Consider the following 21747-nt stretch of genomic DNA (forward strand, 5'->3'; position numbering starts at 1 on the left):
TAAATGTTAAATAAAATAAAGATAACATATTTTAAAAGAATTAGAAAAACAATATAAATCTAAATAAATTTGGATTAACAATTTACACATTTGAACACATTTAAACAAAACTTGAAGCTCGTATATTGAATGGATAAAATTTAGGTAAATATGTATTATACTTAAAATCATTGGTATCATAAGTCAATCGAGTACAGTTAGAAAAATTTTTAGAGGGCTGAAATTAATTGTAATTTTTACGATAGTAAAAATACAATTTCACCATTTTAATAATCTATATTTTTTAAAATTTTAAAGGATTAAATCAAATTTTTATCATTTTAGGGGGCAAAGTATAATTTTATCTTTGTTAATTTAAAATTTTAAAGAGCCTCAATGAAAATTTTTCCTTTTTAGGAGGGGCCAGGACCCCTGCCAGCCCCCTAACTATGCCCCTGCAATCGAGTACCAATTTTATTGAAAATTGATTAAAAATTATTTTTTTTTATAAAATAAGTTATATTATTATAATGATATTTTTATCTTTTTAAATTTTGACAAATCAATAAATACTCACATATAATGAAATTTTAACTTTAAAACATTAAAAATTTTAAAACGTCAACTTTTATTATTTTAGTCAAAACTTAATTTAATTTTTATATAATTTTTAATAAATGTATTTATTTGAACGTGACGTAAATATATAAGGCTAATATTATGGGTAAGTCTAACCAAATCCCCAAGAAATACCCATATATAAGAGCAATCTTTTCCTCTACCCTACGCTAATAATCTTCTCAAATCTGGTTAGTAATTGAGTGAATTCCCATTTCAAACCAATGAAGATTTAATGCAGAGTCGAAGTATCCAGCTGCTTTACATCCAACAAGAACAAATAAATGAAAATGACCCAATTAAATGTTTCCCTTTAACTCACCCACCGGTCATGATTGAAGAACCAATTTATAAACCCCAAAACCCCCATTTCGGAAAACCATAAAATTTCCAACCATAGTTTCAGTTCCATCTCCCAGTAGTCAAGTTTGAAAGCAAACCATGGTTCCCCCCCAACAAGACCATGATCTTGTCTATAACCTTAGGCTCTCATCGGTTGGACCAGGTTGTGTCACCGGTTCGGACGTGGTTCATGACCTAAGCGGCCTGGACTTGACCATGAAACTCCATTACCTCAAAGCGGTTTACTTCTTTTCCAGCCATGCAGTGGAAGGGCTAACTATCATGAACATGAAAGAAGCCATGTTTTACTTGCTTAACGATTACTACATCACCTGTGGGCGGATCAAGCGGTCGGAGTCTTCGGGTCGACCGTACATAAAGTGTAATGACTGCGGCATAAGGTTCGTGGAAGGTGTTTGCGACGAAACTGTGGATGAATGGCTTGAAACTGACGACGATTCTAAGAGGAATTTGCTTGTTTATCATCGAGCCATCGGCCCTGAGTTGTCCTTTTCTCCTTTAGTTTACTTGCAGGTATCCTTTTTCTACCAAAATTCATCTCAACCTTTAAATTAATATATATATATATATATTTAAATCGGAAAAAAAAAACATTTAAGTCGCTTTACTAATACAATATTTACAATATCAACTTACCTAAAGCTCAAAAGGCGATTTTCTTTAAACAATATTAAATCACTTTACGATTATATTAAGATAAAACTAGATTATCTTTGGCTGACTATATGGTGAGAAAAGAAAATTTTTCCTCTATACTTTATGCTTATAATATTTTTTTTGGTGGTTATTTTTCTAAAGGAGTAATCACGAATTTCAAGTATTAATCATGAAAATACCAAAAAGTATCCCTAATTTTGTAATCTATTTAACTGAATTTTGTCTTTGATTCGTCACACTAAATTTTGCGTACCAAATATACTATATATTTAAAATATATATTTTCAAAATATTTATATGAAAAATTAAATAAAGTTTTAGTTGAAATGGTAAATTAAATGTTTATGTGTATTCTTTTTATATATAAATTATTAAAAATTTCAAAATAATATAATTTATTTTGTAAAACAATGATATTTTAGTTATTACTTAATTGAGTTGGTGGTCAAGTACTTATATATAGTATAGATTAATAAAATTTGACAAATAATATGTGAAATCAATACATAATTTTAATTTATATATATATATTCAAAGTTTATAAGTATAAAGAAAGTACAAATATAAATGCTAACTATAAAGTTCAGAATCAATTAACTTCAATATAGATGAACTGAGAAAAGTGTAGAATCAAATAATTATAACACGAACAGACAAAAGAGTTGGAACAACACATATTAGAATTAATAACTAAACTAAAACCTACACATATCAAAAATAGATAATGGGATTCGGAGGTCTCGAACTTGAATACTCAAGACTAAAAGTGGTCATGGACAGACTTGATTTGAAAAAGAAAATTCTAAACCCAACCATATCATTATTTTGAAAAAGAAAAATGTATTATTTTAGATTAATATTTATATATTTTAATAAATGAAATTGGGGGTGGATAAGATAAAACTTTCACCTCTATCAAAATAAATGAAATACATAGGAGTTACTTTATGAAATTGAGCTTCCATACCCCCAAAATAGAAAAAGATGATGGCATCCAAATTGCTGCAGGAACACCAACCAAGCATTGCAATATTTTATAATTACGTTGTGAAATAATAAAATGAGGTTGGAAAAAGATTTCATAAGTTTTGGATCCCACCAACAATACACCTACCTCAGTTTCATGAATTGGGAGATACTAAAAACTTTATTCCATTTTATCTACCCATTTGTATTGGTTAATTTGTACCCACCAATCGACATGTACCTACCTGTTCTATCTATCTTTAAATATGTCTTAATGATTTTCATTTTCTTAATTATAGTTAAAAATAAATTGACTTAATTAATAATTAAAATTAGTTATATTTAAAATTTTGAATACCAAGTATTTAAGAATTAAAATTTATATTTTGTATATAATTTGTATATATTTAAATGTGTATGTGATATTTTCAAAAAATATTTAATTGATATATCTTATTAAAATATGAAAATAAACTACAAATATATAGAAAATATTAAAACAGTACAGATAAAGTCAAAATGATAAGCATAAACACATTAATGGTACATATATAATTTATAGAAAATTAAAATAATGAATATTATGGGTTCAAAATATAAAAAAAAGATATAATTACTTTCGACTTATGAGTTGAGATCTGATTGGTAACATACAACAACTCAACAAAAGCTTTATATACTAACAAAAATAACACATCCAACAACAATTCGATATTGAAAATTTTGTGCATCTTTGTGCAGGTTACTCAGTTCAAATGTGGTGGAATTTCACTAGGGCTGAGTTGGGCTCATATCCTTGGAGATGCATTTTCAGTCTCTAATTTCATCAACAATTGGGGCCAACACATGGCTATGGTCAATGTCAATAGTTCCCCAGCCCTCGCACCAAGATCCCTAACCAATACTGCAAAACCTGAGGCACCCGGTGAACCACTTTCTGCAAAGCAAGTGAACCATGTGGGAGACCTTTGGGTGCTTGCCAATAACTGCAAAATGGAAACTTTTTCTTTCAACTTGACCACACAACATTTATCAAACTTACAAGCCAAGATCGGTTCAGTTTCGGCTTTCGACTCAATTTGTGCCCTACTTTGGCGAGCGATAGCCAAAGTCAGGGAAGGATTTGAGCCACAAATTGTTACCGTTTGTAGGAAAGATCCATGCCATGACGATAACAATGTTCTTGGTAACAATCAAATTATAAGAACAATCAAGGCAAGCTTCTTGGTCGGTGAATCGGATTTGAACAAGTTAGCAACGTTGATCGCCAATGATCAAGGTCAAGTGTGTGATGAAAGAAACAGGATTGAAGCCGCGGTGGAGAAAGATAATGGGTCTACAGATTATATCGTGTATGGATCAAATTTAACATTTGTGAACTTAGAAAATGCAGGTTTATATGAATTGGAGTTGAATGGAGAAAAGCCAAAGTTGGCATATTATTCAATCCAAGGTGTGGGTGATGAAGGAGCAGTTTTGATTCTTCCGCTGCCGCACGGTTCCGCAGCTGAAAATGAAGGTGAACCAAGATATTTGGTAAACCTAACTTTGCCTGAGGGTCAAGTATTTAAGCTCAAGGCTGAGCTAAAAAGGGCTTCTCTACTCTAGATTTCTCTATGCTAGGGATTTCAACATAGAATTTGAAATAAGTTTCCTATTATTTAAATTAAATAATAAAAACTTATTTAAATCTGATGGTATAAATAAGTTGAAAAGGGTGATCAGGCTAGTTTGTGGGGATTTCTAGTGCAAGCTCTTATACAAAAAGTTTAGCCTAAGCTTTTACCTATTTAATGTAACAAGTCATCACAAAATATCTAATCTATTTTGTAACTCTCAAAATGAATTATTATGTTATAAAATACTTTTAAAAATATCTTATATGAGTTGGAGTATATTACAGAATTTCTTACCAACAACGTGATATCTTTTGTAACAAAATACCTTATCCTTGAGTTGTAATATATTATGTAAAGCAAATTACAACATATTTTACCATAATTACAAACTTTCTTACTAATATCCTTTTGTTTGAATGCATGATTAATTTTAGAATCCAATTATCACGTCATGAACTGCTGAATTTGAAGTAAATAATATTTTATTTCTTTATTTTTTTACATTTTACTACTTATTATCATAAAATAATATCAAAATATTTGGACAGATCTACATGCCTAGAATGGATGACTAAACTCATTTCAAACTATTACAAGATGTGATACAATTGAGCCGTTGGAAAGCAACCTGAGACAAACATCAAAAAGGAAACGATGAAGCCAATCTTTTAGATTGATGATGACTTAAGGGAGAAGACATTCAAAAATCATCAGGTTATAGAGGACTTAAGCCAATCTTTGTAGTAACAATGTGTCGATATTATGATTTTATGAAACATATTGGTGTCTTAAAAGTTTTTATTTATGCAAAGTTTATTCATAAATTGGTACCTATAACATATATTTTTTCAATTTCATACTTAAAAAAGTTTTTTTTCATTAGAAATGATTCTTAAATAACTCATGTTACTACCTCTACCATTTAACCATTAGTCAACAATGGTCATTAATGACATGACTTAATCACACAATAGCACTGGTATAAAATGTCACATAAGCACTGTCAATATTGTTCAAGAGTTAACCCAGCATTGGTTGACATTGATTAGCTTTAATCAATCAACTTTTAATTCGAATATTTTTATTTATATATTTTTGAATTATTTGTATATTAAATGGTTATATATAAATTTTATTTTATATAATTTATATAATAAAATTTCATGAATTAAAAGTTGAATTTTTATATAATTTTAAACTTTTATTTAGAACATTTAACTTTTTTAAATTTTTTTAAAAGTTATATACTTTAAATTATATTTATTTATTTTAATATTATATAATTAATATATTTTAAAAATATTATTTTAAATTTTATAAAATTTTCCTTTTTTGAAATTTTTTTTTTATAGAAAAAGACCCAAAGGTCAACCTCAATTTATTGCATCACTTAAAATAATATCATGGATTTCCAAAGGATAATCCATATAAAAATCCTTAGTACAATTATTATTAGAAGCCCAAATACAAAGTTGATCTGCTACTTTACTGCAACTACGTGGGGCCCAAACAAATTCACACTATTGAGCCGATTCACTAAGCTGGCACAGTCAAATTCGAACTCCAGCTAGCCTTAGCCAATTTTTCGCCCGCGCAAGATTATTACTTTTAGCCTGCACATGCAATTCAACCCATTCAGCTTGAACATTCCTATCCAAAACGCCTGCCCGCCCACCAAGAACAAAGCCATCATGATCCCTCGCCACAAGACCAAAGCTCATCTTCTGACCGTTAACAGCAGCATCAAAGTTTATTTTAACCACCCCATGCCCAGGCTTCTTCCACCCTTTCTCCACAACAGGTTTAGGGATCATCGGTTTCTCCATAATATTAAAAATACAGAAATCCTTGCTTAACGCAGCAGCTCTATCCCAGGTCACTTTGGCTTCTTCCTCCGTATCTATAAAGAATTCCAAAGCACCGTTATGAAGTTTGAAAGAGCCTTCTTGTCTAGCGAACGAGCCACATCTTCAATCCAGTCACACACCGCCAATAGCTACCCTCAATCAAATTACTATTAAGGCCCCCAAAAACCAACACTGCGTTAGCCCTTGGACAATCTTTCAACGCGTGTATGAGGGTCTCCTTTGCACTCTCACATCTCGGGCACATGCTGTTAAACTCCCTCCGGATGCTAGAAATTTTCTCATACATGGGAAGGATGCCGTGCCCCAAGCACCAGCAAAAAATTATGATCTTCGGTAATATTTTCAGCTTCCAAGCAAGCCTCCAGAATAACCGATGGGGGCCAAACCCCACATGCTTAAGGGTCAACCAAGAGTAGGCGGATTTAGTAGAATAAAAGCCCAGGAGACTGTGAAACCAAATGAGGTAGTCATCCGGACCATTATGAAGAATGGAAATTTTGTAAATTTGGTCCCCCAAATAATCAGCATAGATCTCCATAATTCTCCTCTCCTTCCAGCCATCGTGCGTCTCATTCAGCAGCTCGCAAACTTTAGTCTCTTGGACCTCCCTTCTGTTGAGGCGAATAAACTCACCAGTAAGCCCTTCAAAGCCCCAGTTCTCCTACCAAATATTAATCTTACCGCCATTGCCTACATTCCTCCCGAAACCCTCATGTAAAATGCTAGTGGCCCTAGCAATGCTCTTCCACATAAACGATGGCTTGTCAACTCTCTTAGGGTGGAAAACATCACCATCCAGAAAATATTTAGCACTCAAGACTCTAAAACATAACGTGTCTTTGCAGCTAATAAGCCGCCACACTTGTCTACCTAACAAAGCCACGTTGAAATGCCTTAAGTCCCTGAAACCCAGGGCCCCCATGCCTTTCGAAAAACACATTCGGTCCCAAGATAGCATATTCCACCCTCTAGACTTTTCCTTACCCCCCACCATACACAACTGATCATAGATTGGAGCTTTTCAAGGACGCTGTCAGGGACAAAAACACCGAGAAAGCATAAGTAGGGATAGACTGCAGGATAGACTTGATGAAAATCTCCTTTCCACTGTTTGACAATAATCCCTTCGACCAACTGTTGATTCTGTTGGCCACACGATCCAAAATACCTTGGAAGGCCGCAGACTTCTTTTTAGTAATCGGAATGGGCAGGCCAAGGTACCCGTCAAGGTTGTTTACCACCTTCATCTTAAGCATGCTACTTAAAGTCGCGCGTTGAGGACTAGGAGTGCTAGGATTAAAAAATTTTAATCCAATGTATTTTAAATATTTTACATTTCAATCCTAGAAATTATTATTTAAAATCCCTTGAATATGTTAAGGGTTTTTTTTATAAATTTTATTTAATGCATTACTAATTGTCATTATTTTTTTTACATAACATTTCCATAACCAAATATATAGAATTTTTAAATAAACATTATATAATACACAATTAATTCATACTATTCTCATATTTTATAAATTATTAAATTTATGACTGTTATTATCAATCAATAATCAATATTAAATAATTAAAAACATTGGATTATTCTAGATAATAATTAGCGATCTTTTAATGCAAAAAGAACGAGGGTTGAAAAACCCCTAGAACTTGTGCACACTAACATATATGGCCACACCTTTATTGATGATTATTCCAGATATGGGTATTCATACCTAATGCACCACAAGAGTGAAATCTTTGATAAATTCAAAGAGTTTCATGCATAAGTGGAGAAACAACTAGATTTACCCATAAAAGCACTTTGGTCTAATCGAGGTGGAGAACATTTATTGGGTGAGTTCTTAACATACCTCATAGAGAATGAGATTCTATCCCAATTAATCGCGTCGAGCACTTCACAACAGAATAGCATCGCAAAGAGAAGGAATCGAATGTTGTTAAACATGGTACGTTCGATGTTAAATTATTCGAAGCTGCCAATCATTTTTTGAGGATATGCAGTACAAATGACTTGCTAAATTCTGAATGATGTGCCAACTAAGGCAACATCAAAACCTCTATATTATTGTGGCATGCCAGGAAGAAAAATCTAAATCACAAAAGGATTTGGGAATGCCTAACCCAAGTAATGGACAAAGATGAGAGGAAGTTAGATTTACAGACAGAATTGTGTATATTTGTAGGATATCCAAATGGAACAAAGTGTGGTTTGTTTTATAACCCGAAAGAGCAAACTGTTATAGCGTCAATACATGCTACTTTCCTTGAAGAAATTTACATAAAAGTTTAAACCTCAGGGTAAAGAGGTACTCGAGTAAATTTCAAGAAATATACAAAACCCAATAGAAACGGATCTAGTACCAACTCCTAATAGTAGACCTGCAAACAATCAACAGCATAGGGTGCTTCGCCGTAGTGGGAGGGTCTCTCATAGGCCTAAGTTCTTCCAATCTGGAGGAAGAGTTTTTAACACTGAGTCTACTGAAAAGGAAGATGATGACCCACTCACGTATGATGAAGTGATGCAGAGTTTTGATTCCAATCTTTAGAAAATAGCAATGAAAGCTAAGATGGATTCTATGGATTCCAACTCAGTGTGGAAACTTGTTGATGGATCAGGTTCCCTAAGTATAGTAATTTTATCTAAGTACACCTGTAATTTTTTGAACAGATTGGTTAATAAATCTATTCATGAATTACGTTAATACTTTGTATATTGTCATCACATGGTTTTTGCACATAAAGCAAAATAGAAGAAAATGTTGCTCACTAGTTGTCTAATGTTTAACTAATCCTAAGCAGTATTATGTGGTTGGATCGTAATACAGAAAGATAACTTAGTCTAATATAAAATGAACAAACCGAGTGAAATACTAATATGACGTCTATCAAGTCCAATTTGGGAGATGTTTTTTATTAAGCATCAGAGCAAACGACTCCCAGAAGATAGAGACATAGATGTGACTAGTTGGACTGACAATACATCGAACTGGACCCAAGCAGAAGAGATCCTGAATTCGTTTATAGATTTATTCACTCTTGATGTTCTTAGTGTGACATACCTAAATCCTGAGTAGATGACGGACTATGTATGTGTGACTCGTACATTTTGATCTAAGTAAAAGTCTGAGTTCAAATAGATAAGAAACCAAAAGTTAGTGCGTTGGGTGTATGACTTCTGCAGTATGTAGCGTCATTCACAACAGCGAAATCCATAGTCCAAGATATGGGTAAATGATATCATCTCATTGGCATTAGATAGTTGATGAAAAGTAAATGTGGCCACGGATCATTCGTCTTTGTGATGAATGACTTGATTAATATTTGTGTTAAACTAAGCCTTATTGGATAATATGTTTTGATATAACAAATTAAGGTGTTTTTGAATAAAAGTAAAGTTGAGCAATTTGATAAAATCAAGTTGAAATGATTTTAATTGAGTCAAACATTTTCAAATATGTTTTAACCATTTTCAAACAAGTTAGAATTGCTGCAAGACAAAAAGCATCGGTACTTTTTGCCTAAGTATCGATATTTTACAAGATATCAATACCGCTCTGATAATCGATACCAAATTGACATTATGTTTCTTTCAAACCCTAGTAGGTATCGATCCGGTATCGATACTTTTCTTAAGGTATCGATATATTTCCTAAAGGTATCGATATTCCTGCTCCAACGGTAATTGAAATCTACATTAATTACAAAAAAATCGATACCCTTTTAGTAGGTATCAATACTCGTTGCTGCAGATGCAGTTAATGACCTGGTATTTCATCCCAAACGGCTACGTTCACTTCTAAAAGAACCACAACAGTTGGAAATCAAATAGAAGGTATAAATATCATCTTCCAAAGGTCTAGCAACAACAAGAGTAATGTGAAAAGCTTAAAGATCAATCAAAACAACCTAGAGCTTAATTCTTTCATACATTTTCTAGTAAACACTTGTGAGCTTTCATTGTATTCATCTAGATCAAGTGTTCTTCTTTGTACTTGTGCTTCATTAGCAAACATCCTGATCTTGTAAGGATTGTTTCTTTATTTGATCATTTGTTTCTCTTTGAGAGAGAGGGTTAATCCTTAAGGTTTGGGTAGAAACCTTAAAGGAATTGTATCTTAAGATTTTGGGGCATAAATCTTAAGAGATTGTAAGGTTAAACCTTGTCCTCAAAGGTTGCCAAATTAGTGAATTTGGGGAAATCCTTAGTTGTGGTAAGCTAAGGTAGTGGAGTAGGCAATTGGGGTCAAACTATTATAAATCCTTGTGTTCTTTGTTGCATATTTTTCATTGCTTCCACTACAATTTCTCAAAGGCCAATTCAACCTTCCTATCGACGATCTCGAGTTGATTCTTCCAAGCTAACAATTTTATACTAATTAAATTTTTATGAAGGAAGATGTAATGATTACCATGAGATAAAATAGGATCATATTAGGAGAACATATATTATCTCAAATAGATCAAAAATATCTTATGAAGGTAACACACTTATAACAGTGTCATTAGACGAGAACTGGTTGTGTTACTTTCGTAATGGTATGTCGCTGGGGAGAGCTCAGTCACAATATTATAGTGGAATGATTTCTTAACTAAATGAGTTTATAATTAATAGGTGAAAAGCTAGAACTTAATTATAAATCATTTGAGCCTCAATTGCATATGTTCAATCAGTCCCTCCGCCAGCTCGTTGAAACCAGAAATGAATTGCGTGTTTGAATCGAAATGCATGGGATGAATAGAAATAGAGAAATGAAAAACATTTAGGAATGATTATGATTTTATCCGAAATGGAGAAATGGAATAATTTGGAAATGAATGTAGGTTTCTCAAAATGGAAATGGAAATGAGAAAGTATACATTTGCAAATGTACATGGATTGCTCAGAAATGAGCGAAAGTATGAGTTTATGTTTTTTTAACTATTTTAAAGCCCGAAAATGAAAATAATTCATTCAGTCATAGTGAATGTATTGAGTGGTGAAATATTAAACAAATTTTCTCGAAAATTTTATTAGGGGTAAAATTGTCATAATTTTATCGAGGGTAAAATTAGAATGAGAAAATTATTTAATATAAAATATTGAATTTTATTTTGGGAAATAGAAAATTAGAGTTAGGTTGGATCAAATTACAAAGTACTTGGTCAAAAAGTCCGGGAAATACTCGTAATTGGACCCGATATGAAATAGACTCAAAATCCCCTAATGTAATATAAAGAGGTGGCAACCCTAGTAGGAATAATAGGGGATGTCGTCCACCCTACTTCTACTTAAAGTAGAATGTTATTTTTCTAGTTGAAATAAACTTCTACAATTCAACAAGAATTTTACCTTCTCTTCCTATAAATAGATGACACTAGTAGGGCTACTAACAGAAAACTGTAATAAAAATAGAGAGAATTTATTTTCAACTATTAAATATATTTTCCAAATTAACAATTCTAACAATTTCTATTAAAGAAGAGAAAACTTTTGTTTTCACCCAAAAAAGAAAAGAAAACTTTTTCTAGTTCTTTATTTTTATTCAATTAGTTCGAGCCCACACTTGAAGCAGTTCGTGGTACGAGAATAGTGGAAAAGATCATTTAGTTGAAAGTTGAAATCAAGGATTCGCTAATTCGAAAACATAGGTACGATTTCAATCTAAGTTTTATTGCTTTAAATATCACAAACCGGGTCAATTTTTAAAATTTTAATCTTTCATTGTGCAAGAAAATCATTTCAAACTAAATTTTTTCCACCAATTGGTATCAGAGCTCCAGGTTGTGTTATGTTTTTAGTGTAAACCGAGACTGAATCTCTCTATTCATCTTGTTTGATTAATATTTGATAAGATATCACATTCTTGTAATTATTCACATGTTCAGGGGAATGTATGTGAATGAATGTATATAATTATTTTATTGCTACGGATGATAAAGTAATTTTACCAAATTCGTGATTCCTAGAAATTTATTTGTAATTTAATTTTTTTCGGGCATGTATGTTTTAGATCATGGATTATCATCTCCATGCAAGATTTTATTTTATTATTTATTTATTTAGAATAAAATATTTGAGCCAGAAACGAACATAGAAATTTTGTAACCTAATTCTTTCCTAACAAAACTCAAAAAATAGGATGATGAAAACTGACCCAGTGGAGCCGACAGTGGTCCGACAACGATGGCCGATGGTGGTCCAACGACGGTGGTCAATGATGGCCCAATGGTGGTCGATGATGACTCGATGGTGGTCGGTAATGACGGTGACACAAAAACTGCAACAGAAAGACGATGACGATGGAAACGTGAACTAGTACCGCAACAAAAGACCGTGGTGGCAACATTAAAGTATGCTTTGGGGTGAATTTTGTAATTTTATAATTTTTTTTTTAGGATGGAATCATGAAAACTTTGGTTGATCAGACTCATTTAAATTTTATGCTTGTATACTTATGAGGTAAGCATAGTGATATTTATATGACTACGTATGTATGTTCATGTATATATGATATGAGCAATTCATATAGATTTGGGAAGAATGCCACATATATTTGTCATGTATATATTAATCATTCATGATTGAAATTGAAAATTAAAAACCTTGCATGTTTTTAAAATATTGAGTGGGAGAAGGTCCCTAAACAATACCTATGGCCTCTGTAACATCCCGAGATCAAGCCTGAAAGTTTTGGCCTTGTAAGTGAGGGTTCACTAGTGTTGCGGCGAACTAGTACTTTGGCGAGCTAGGAAGTTCACCAAAAGAGTGTTGACAGCGTAACAGTGTATGCAAAAAGATATGGTAAGGGGTTCACTAGATTCATTGCCAAGTTGGGTTCACCAATGTGTTTGGTGAGCTGGAGTTCGCCAGTTGAGTTACGAACTAGAGGTTCGCCAGTCAAAGATTGAGTCAGACTCAAATTAGGAAATAGTGATATGGTGTATCTAGGAATACTTTTCGTGCAAGTAACATCTTTCGTAAGTTAAGTAGGGTATCCTACGATTTCTAGGACATTTAGGACTATAAATATGACCCTTAATTCATGAGAATTCTCTCATTGAATATTCTACCATCAAGTCTTTGTTCCGAACTAAGTTCGTAGCACCCAGGGTAAGTTTTTTCCCTGTTAGGTTTGATTGTCCAGAAAGCTAGGTTCGGTTGCATGTGTGAATTCTGTAGGTTTGTCTGTTTAAGTAAGCTTTGTGTATGTTTATATTGCGAACTAGCATGTTCACTAATATGTTTTTCAATGAGTGGTTTGGATCATCATAAGTATGTTCACTATTATGTTTTTCAGTAAGAATGTTCGAAGGTTCATATCTTGTGTGCAAACTGCAATGGTTTTCAAGAACTTTGTTTTTAAAAACTAAGTCTCAATAGTAAGTTTTCAACAAAACCCTATTTTCAAACTCTGAAGCTCTATTTTCAAGATATAGTTTTAAGCTATGTTTTTAAGCTAAGTTTGATGCAAGCTCATAAATGAGCTAATATTTTAATGTATGTTTTAAAGTACGAGCTTATAAATTGTGTTTTACGAGCTTTTATATGAGCTTTATAAAAGTGTTTTCAAGTAAGCTCCCTATACGAGCTCTCTGTGATAAGTCTCTGTACATGCTCCTTCGAAAGTCTTATGTTGGTATACCAAAGGATTGTGAGCGCTCACTTCTCAGTTTTTGTGATTTTGGGCGTTGAGGCCCTAGAACATGTGGAGAGATAAGGGAATGTCGAGCTATACTCTATTTATCGGGACATGTTACTATACAAGAGAGTGTATTGCTTTGCGCTGCACTTATGGGACATGTTATAAGGACTCTTCAAGTCACTCTGAGGCGTTATAAGGAGATCTGCATATCCAACGAGACTTAAGTTATTTTATTATTTATTTGTATACCAAAGGATTGTGAGTACTAACCTATCAGTTTTGTGATTTTGAGCATTGATGCTCTGTGACATGTGGAGAGATAAGGGAATGTCAAGCTTTGCTCTATTCACCAGGACATGTTTCTATACATGAGAGTGTATTGCTTTGTGCTGCACTTATGGAACATGTTATAAGGACTCTTTGAGTCACTTTGAGGCATTGTAAGGAGATTTACATATCCAACGAGACTGATAAAATAAGTGTGACAAGGGTAAGAACGTATTTTATGTTTCTCAACCATTCTGATATGACAAGTTTGTGGGAATGTATCATGCTATATAAGTTCTCTTTTCAAACGAGCACAAGCCAAGTTTTTTAAGTTTGGTTTTCAATAAGTTATATGAAATTATTTTTACAAACTTATGTTTTCTGACAGACAAAATAGGCAAACTAGGTCTCATGACCTTCTTCGCAAACCCAACACTTGAAAAAATTTTCAAATTAAGTCTTGTTTTCTATTTTAAACTCTAGTTTTAAGCATACTCTGTTGATTTCACTACAGCAAAATAGACTTTTAGCGGCGTTTTTTTAGGCCTTTAGCAGCGCTTTCACAAGCGCCTCAAAAAGTGCCGCTATAGACAATGCCGCTAAATTTTGCGGCGTTTATGTGAAAAAACGCCGCTAAAGATCATGACCTGTAGCGGCACTTTTATCACAACGCCGCTAAAGATCTTGACCTTTAGCGGCGCTTTTATCACAAACGCAACTAAAGATCTTGACCTTTAGCGGCGTTTTTATCACAAACGCCGCTAAAGAACAAACCTTTAGCGACGCTTCTCGCAAAAACACCGCTAAAAACATAACCTTTAAAAAAAATTAATCAAATAATATTTATTTTTATGATAAATATTATATTATGTTTTATTTTTTAAAATTTTAACTTTAAATATACTTTTTAAGGATAAATAAAAAAATATTATTTAAATTAAATTTTCTATGAAAATTTTAACTTTAAAACTAAATATAAAAATTAATGAATTTAGTTTTAGAATTTAAAATAATAAATTAATAACACAATTAAAATCCAAAAGTTAGAACTCAAGTTGTCATAAATATTAAAGTAAAAATAAAAATTTAGAATCAAAACTAAAATAAATAATACATATGAGAAATAGACTGAGTAGTTGAACCTGCCTATGACTATACACATTGCAAGGTAATAAAAAATACAATGTATTTATCAATGAATTGAGAGCCAAGAGATTAGGCTTCAAGCCATATGCTCCCATGTATTCATTGCTTGCTCAAAGTTGCTCACAAATCCATTTGGAATCCCAGGTGGGCATGGAGTCCTCAAAGGCGCTTCTCTGTTTTCTTTGCCCCAGCATTGATATGCTCCACTCCATGTATTAGGTTGTATGCGATCATAACTGAAGACAAAAAAAAGTTGGAACATAAAATCAAAGTAGATTTAGAATACATGAATGCATTACAGGAATATTATCATGTGCAGCAAATACACGTGTGCAAGAAGTAGAGAATAAACCTATTTGGAAGCGGTGCTGTGAATGCCAAAATTGAGGGAAGATGATCTAAAACCCCTGCCATGAACTCCTCTCCAACTTTAGACATTCCATGCTGAGAAGATGCATCAGATATGCTTGGAAAACATTTTGTCCATTCTGCCATAAACTGAGATGCACATGGGATCCAGAACCTATGTCATCCAAAGCATACCTGGGCAGAGAAACATAGTTAAAATGTTGGGTATTCCAAGTTTCTAACGTTAAGGGCAAAACATGCATGAAAGCCTCACAGCATTGACTAATATATGAAGTTTAACTCAATTCAAATGATTATCAGACGAGCCTCCCATAATATCTATTTGTTATTATATAATCAGAAAGATTCACTAACTCAGTTGGAATGATAAAGCATAAATTGGTATACTAGTAGACATTCAATAAACCCTTCATCTGCAATACCACTACATGACAAAATAAATATTTTAATGAACCATTTGAGTTTATCCAAAGCAAAAGCGAAAAATATCAGAAACTATAGGCCTTGACCAGAAGATGAGGTAGAAAGCATTGGTCGAAATAAGAAAAGTTACAACTTACTTGGGGACAAAATATGAGTAAATTTAATGACAGCCGCATAGTATCAGTTGATGAAAGTCCCTCCAATGATAGTGGATATCAAGAACATGACTTCTCATCTATTCCTGCTCAACAGCAACATTCAAGGAATTTAGAGCTGCAACAATTTCTTGAAATAAAGTAGAGATAGCATCAAATCCAGAAGAGGAGCAATAAGGTTTTGAGTCGATTGGCAGCCACTCCTCTTTCCCCTCTCTGCAAGTTTTCAAGGGGAAAAATTCACTATAATTAACCAGAGCTAAAGGCTGCTAAAACAACAAAAAGGAGGGAAGTGCCTATGTCACCCACCTTTCTAGCTTTTTCAAGAGATAAAATTCATTTTCGAATCCTGCATTCATTACCTAAATTTGTAATAAACAAAGAAAATAATTGGTAGTAATATAAGACAATGTTTCCTTCCATAAACACATGTTTAATATATTTTACGAACGTGAAAAAGTAAAGCAAGACTAACAACCAAATATTACCTAAATTGATCCAATAAAAGGAATTTACAACCTTAAGCCTTTTAACTTCTCGCTGCTGACTTTGAATCTCAGGGCAGCATTATTATCTAACAAATTTGGTTTCATATAATAAATTTTAAGCAATATTATATAACAAATTTGGGGTTTGAATCCCAATATTGCAGCATCCATTGCAAAAACAAAAGAACAATCAAAATGTCAAATAATATCTTATCATATCATAAATCCCTATTTCTAATATAATATGAAGAAGACCCATTTTGGCTTACCTCCAATTCTTGAGTACCCAGCTTCACCCTTGGAATTTGAACTTGGGTTTCCTTCTCCATTTATTTTTCTGAAGCTGAGTTTTGTTGAAAATGGAGTTTCACAATCCTAGCCACTTAAAAAATGAAAATATCGTATATTATATAACAAAATATTGATATATATTCCCTTACCAACCTTTTTCTTTTACTTTTGCATCCACCAACCATTGTAGGACCAGTTCAAAACGCTGACTCACCACTGCATTTGTGAGTTGAACAAGGATGCATCAACTCATTATCTTGGTGAACATTTTTACCCCATGAAAATGCTTCCTGCAATTGGAGAAGAAGGGCACATAGTGATCTGAATTATGAAGCCAAAGAAGGAATCTTTTCCCCAAAATCTCATCATCATTACTATTATTACTTTTCAAAATTCTTTTATCCTGAAAACTACTGATCAAAAGACACGAAGAGTAGGAAGTGAGAATGAATCATTTTTATGCTTCGTGTGTAGCACTAAAGTTCAGGATCCAATCTTTTAACATTAGCATTAGACATTTCTACCAAGGCTGCCATGCCATCCACTATTTCCCCTGTATTCTCAACATGATCCAACAATACGTGCATATAATTTTTAATACAAATTTAAGCTCTAATTCTCCTTTAATTGATTTCATGTATTGTCTCTGTTAAACCTGTACAAAGCTCTACTAACATTTGCATTAAATAGCAAGCTTTATATTGAGTTCATGCAGATGAAACAATACAATGAACCCCTATAGCGAAAATTAGTGAATAATGTCATCTTTGCTACAGCAATGGATTCCCAATGCTGTGTAAAGTCTAACCTCTTAATCTCAAGCATGGTCATCGTCTCATTTTGAGGTCGTGGGTATATGAACTAGCATTGAGTCCCGTTTACGGCTATACCTATTGAAAGCTTCAGATTTGGGAAAAGGTTGTAGAAAGTGAGTGAAGGGACCATTGTGATTTTAGAGCAACCAAAACCTAAAACCTCCCCTCTCAAATTTCCAGGAAAAAACATGAGGACCATCCGTGGGCAATAAATGGCATTTTGACTTCAATTGATCCATAGTTGAAAAACTGAAGGAAAAAAAACAGAAGTACAATGATCCCGTGATTATAAAAATGAATTGTTGAGATTGCAAAGTGACAGAAACCAATCTCAGCAAAGTGTGGCAAAGTGTTAGCTTTTGGACATTTTCTTTAAAACACCCAAATATAAGGAGCAACAAATCGAATCAAATCAATAGACTTTAAATTCTATACATTTTTATCATTCAAAATTTTCTAGTAAAAATATAATTTACAACAACCTTAATAATGTAATCAGAATTCAAATATATAAGTCTTGAGTCTCTGGAATGATCCTGGAACATGAAAAGTAAAAAGTTTATGCATAAGTTACAGCTTCCTTTATGCGGGCCATGACAAAAGCAAGTTGATAAAACCTTTCATGACCGCATAACAGAGTTATGAAGCCATGTCCTACCAAAAAACAAGAATATATCCTTCCCTAAAATGCAGTAATATATATTCAAAATCTGAGCTAGTAATTTTTCCTCTTTCCCTAAAATGCAGTAGTCCTGGGTTCTGATCAGCTGTATGCACAACCCTCTCTGTTAATCAACCTGCTGAAGCAATTTCATCTAATCTAAAAGTAAATATCGAAGTCCATTGATGGTTTCTTGGATCATAGCCAATCATTCAATACTGTTTCCCTTGTCAAGCAATCAACTGTTATTGTTTAAAAATAAGTTTAGGAGTCTCAAATCGACTTACTACAGCGTGAAGAAGGGCCTAGACATGTTAACACTGTCTCTATAGCAATTTGCAATGGGCCAAATGTTAAGCTTTCTTCCATTAATAAGAACAAACCCAACTAAAAGGGACTTCATTAATACCAAAAGTCGAAAACACATAAAAAGGAGACTAAAATCGATAAGTTCGCAAAGTCCATTTACAAAAAAGTAAATACCTGAGATATTTGAACTTCTGATTTGAGCTTCGACAGATTGGATTCTTGAGTCATTTCACTCTATCAAGACAAAAATTAAGTTTCCATAGTGAATACAACGTATGGAAGCATTAAAAATAAAAAGAGCTTACTTTCCGCATCTCAAACTTGGAAACAACTGAAAAAGACACATTTTCTAAGCTGTCATTCAAAACTTCAGTCATGGCTGCTGTTATTGCCTCGGCTTGCTTCGAAGCCAGACCTTCCGCCTCTAACCTCCTAACCTATAAGTATAATGCACCATGTCTTCAGATACTTTCAAGATTCCATGAGATGCAATGTGCCTACAATTTTCACAAAAGAAGCAAAATTTTAGGCAGAGACTTAGGATGGGTTTGGATGGGCGATTGGGTGCGGTGCGGTGCGTTTAGCTTATTTTTTGTCTTACGCTACAGTATCGCTACGTTATCTAATCTCACCGCCACTACTGTTTTTACACTAACTGTAGGTAAACACATCGTCCATCCAAACCCAACCTTAAAGTCTTAAAACTTCTCGTCAAAAAAGCTGCAAATTTCCAGAATAAAGTCATTGGTGAATAATAGTTCAACCTGAAACAATAAATAAAGAGTAGAAACTTCAGTGCATGTTGTTGTCTTTCCAAATACTCAAACAGTTTACACATCTCAAATTCAAGTCCAACAGAGTTCACTGAAATGCTGATCCTTAAAGAAAGCGGCACTTTAAAAAATAAAAAAGGAGTTACCGATTAATGTCATAAACCCTAATACTTAGGTAAATTGTATATGCAAATCCTCATAGATACTGTACAATAACATTCTATCTTTACCCTTTGTTTGGTTAGAAGGAAAATGTGAAATAAACAGAAAATCAACCAAGCAAAACCCAAAACTTTCAGCTACTTTTTTCCTACACTTCCCATTTAACCAAAATCCAAATGAGGAAAAAGAAAGATTAAATGTATAAGAACTTACCGTCTTAGCTAAGATGGAAAATAGGTGCATAATGACAGACAAATGGATACGATGCAAATGAAAAGGGTAAAAAAAAAAGAGAAGATGAACAATTTTTAATGGAGAAACTAAAGAAAGTTCTCGAAAAATAAAATTCGTAAGCAGATTGGAGAGGGTGAGATCCGACAAGGTCGCTCTTAACGCCGTGGAGAACGAATCGCAGCGCGTCGTTCTACTCCTCCAATTTTGTGACTTTTTTCGTTTGGGATATTGTGAACAAATCAGTGCGAATTTGGGATTTTTTAGTTTTTGGGTTTTAGGGGGGAAATTTGGGAAAAAATCGGCTCCAATTTTTTTAAGCAAAATGAATTTTGTGGCATTTTTATAAAAGGTGCCGTTATTGCTTATCTTTTGCGGCATTTTTGAAAAATGCCACAAAAAATCATTTTATTTTGAACAAAATGATGTTGTTTTGCTCTGTTAAAATTTTTTTATTTTATTTGCTAAAATTATTAGTTAAGTGATTTTATTTATTTATCAATTTTTTAAAATCTAATATTTAAATATATCAAGTGATTTAGATTAAATAATTTTAAATTTAAAAGCATTAATTGATTGTATTAAATGGTCAGTAATTAATTATTAAGTTAGAATTATTCAATGTAAGCAATCAATCTTTCACAAATCAAATTTCTATTAAAGATTGAAACTTTAATCATGATTTTATATTATTCTTTTCGATCTAATCTCCATTTTATTAGAGATATTTTTTCTAACTAAAATATAACTATTTTGCTAGATGTTTGATGTGGAATGATTTTAGTTTTGTATTTCATTTTATTTGTTATAAATTGGTCCTATCCAAAATAGATAGTTACATATCCATATCAATCATTGCTTTTATTTATTTATTTATCAATTTTTTTAAATCTAATATTTAAATATATCAAATGGTTTAGATTAAATATAAAAGCATTAATTAATTGTATAAATTTTCATCATTTAACAAATCTAAAGTAAACCTTAAATCCTAAACCATTTAATATATATAAAATTTATCTATTATCTCTTAAATAATTTAAACTATAATCATAATTTTAATATATTAAAATTAATATTATCTCTTTTACAATTACATAAGAAATTATTTAATATATAAATTAAAAAACACCAATTAATTTAAACCCTAAACCCCTAACCTTAATCTTTTAAACCCTAAACCCTAAAACATAAACCCTAAACCCATAACCCATAACCCATAACCCCTAAACCTTAAACACCAACCCTTAAACCATAAACCATAATCCATAATCCATAATCCCTAAACACATAATCCTTAAACCTTAAAATAGTAACTCCTAAATCTTAAACCCTAAACCATAAACCCTAAACTATAATGATAATTAATTCAATATTTTAAAATTAATACTATCTCTAGAGATAGAGCATTAGCGGCGCTTCTTCAAAAACGCCGCTAAAGTCTTGAAAAAGAGCCGCTAAAGCCCCAAAAACTCTAAAAATGCCGCTAATGCTCATTTTTAGCGGCATTTTCCAAAAAGCGGGGCTAATGCTCGATCTTTAGCGACGTTTTTTGAAAAGCGCCGCTAATGCTTGATTTTTAGCTGCGTTTTTTTATCCAAATGCCGCTAAAAATGCCGCTAAAAGCCTATTTTGGTGTAGTGTTTCTAATTATTCACTAAGTTCACAATGAACTCATCCACTCCTCTCTTACTTTGTAGGTAAGTAGGTCGCAATTGGCAGTGGCGAGGTAGACGACTTGGCAAAGTTCATTTCTGAACAGATATTAGCGAACTTGGGAAAATAGGCGATGGGGTTATATTAGTTATGTGGGTTTAGAATTACCATAAGTTAACTCTGTTTGAGATAATGTTATTTAAGTTTAAGTTTTTGCGAACCACATCTTAGAGTAAAGTTTGATGTTTATTCATGCATGAGAGTACGTATTTCCTTTGCCATAATGTACGAGCCAGGTTT

The 21747-nt window shown here is 32.6% G+C and overlaps 1 protein-coding gene and 1 pseudogene across 1 annotated transcript; one reads left to right on the forward strand and one right to left on the reverse strand.

Moving 5' to 3' along the window:
* The first annotated feature begins 872 nt into the window (after positions 1 to 872).
* Positions 873 to 4459, forward strand: LOC105766182 (protein ECERIFERUM 26-like). The gene is made up of 2 exons (XM_012585532.2): positions 873 to 1473; positions 3325 to 4459. Exons 1-2 carry the CDS (start codon positions 1039 to 1041, stop codon positions 4189 to 4191), a joined length of 1302 nt encoding a protein of 433 aa, XP_012440986.1. The 5' UTR covers positions 873 to 1038; the 3' UTR covers positions 4192 to 4459.
* A 10538-nt stretch (positions 4460 to 14997) lies between these two features.
* LOC105766183 (uncharacterized) lies at positions 14998 to 19796 on the reverse strand (annotated as a pseudogene).
* Between the last annotated feature and the right edge of the window lie 1951 nt (positions 19797 to 21747).

Source organism: Gossypium raimondii, chromosome 5 (assembly GCF_025698545.1).
Source record: "Gossypium raimondii isolate GPD5lz chromosome 5, ASM2569854v1, whole genome shotgun sequence".
NCBI classification, from domain to species: domain Eukaryota; kingdom Viridiplantae; phylum Streptophyta; class Magnoliopsida; order Malvales; family Malvaceae; genus Gossypium; species Gossypium raimondii.

Bases quoted from the DNA above. Each gene is read 5' to 3' on its own strand.
- LOC105766182 (XM_012585532.2), top strand. From the start codon at position 1,039: ATGGTTCCCCCCCAACAAGACCATGATCTTGTCTATAACCTTAGGCTC. The intron at 1,474-3,324 runs GTATCCTTTTTC...ATCTTTGTGCAG, and splicing joins CTCCTTTAGTTTACTTGCAG to GTTACTCAGTTCAAATGTGG.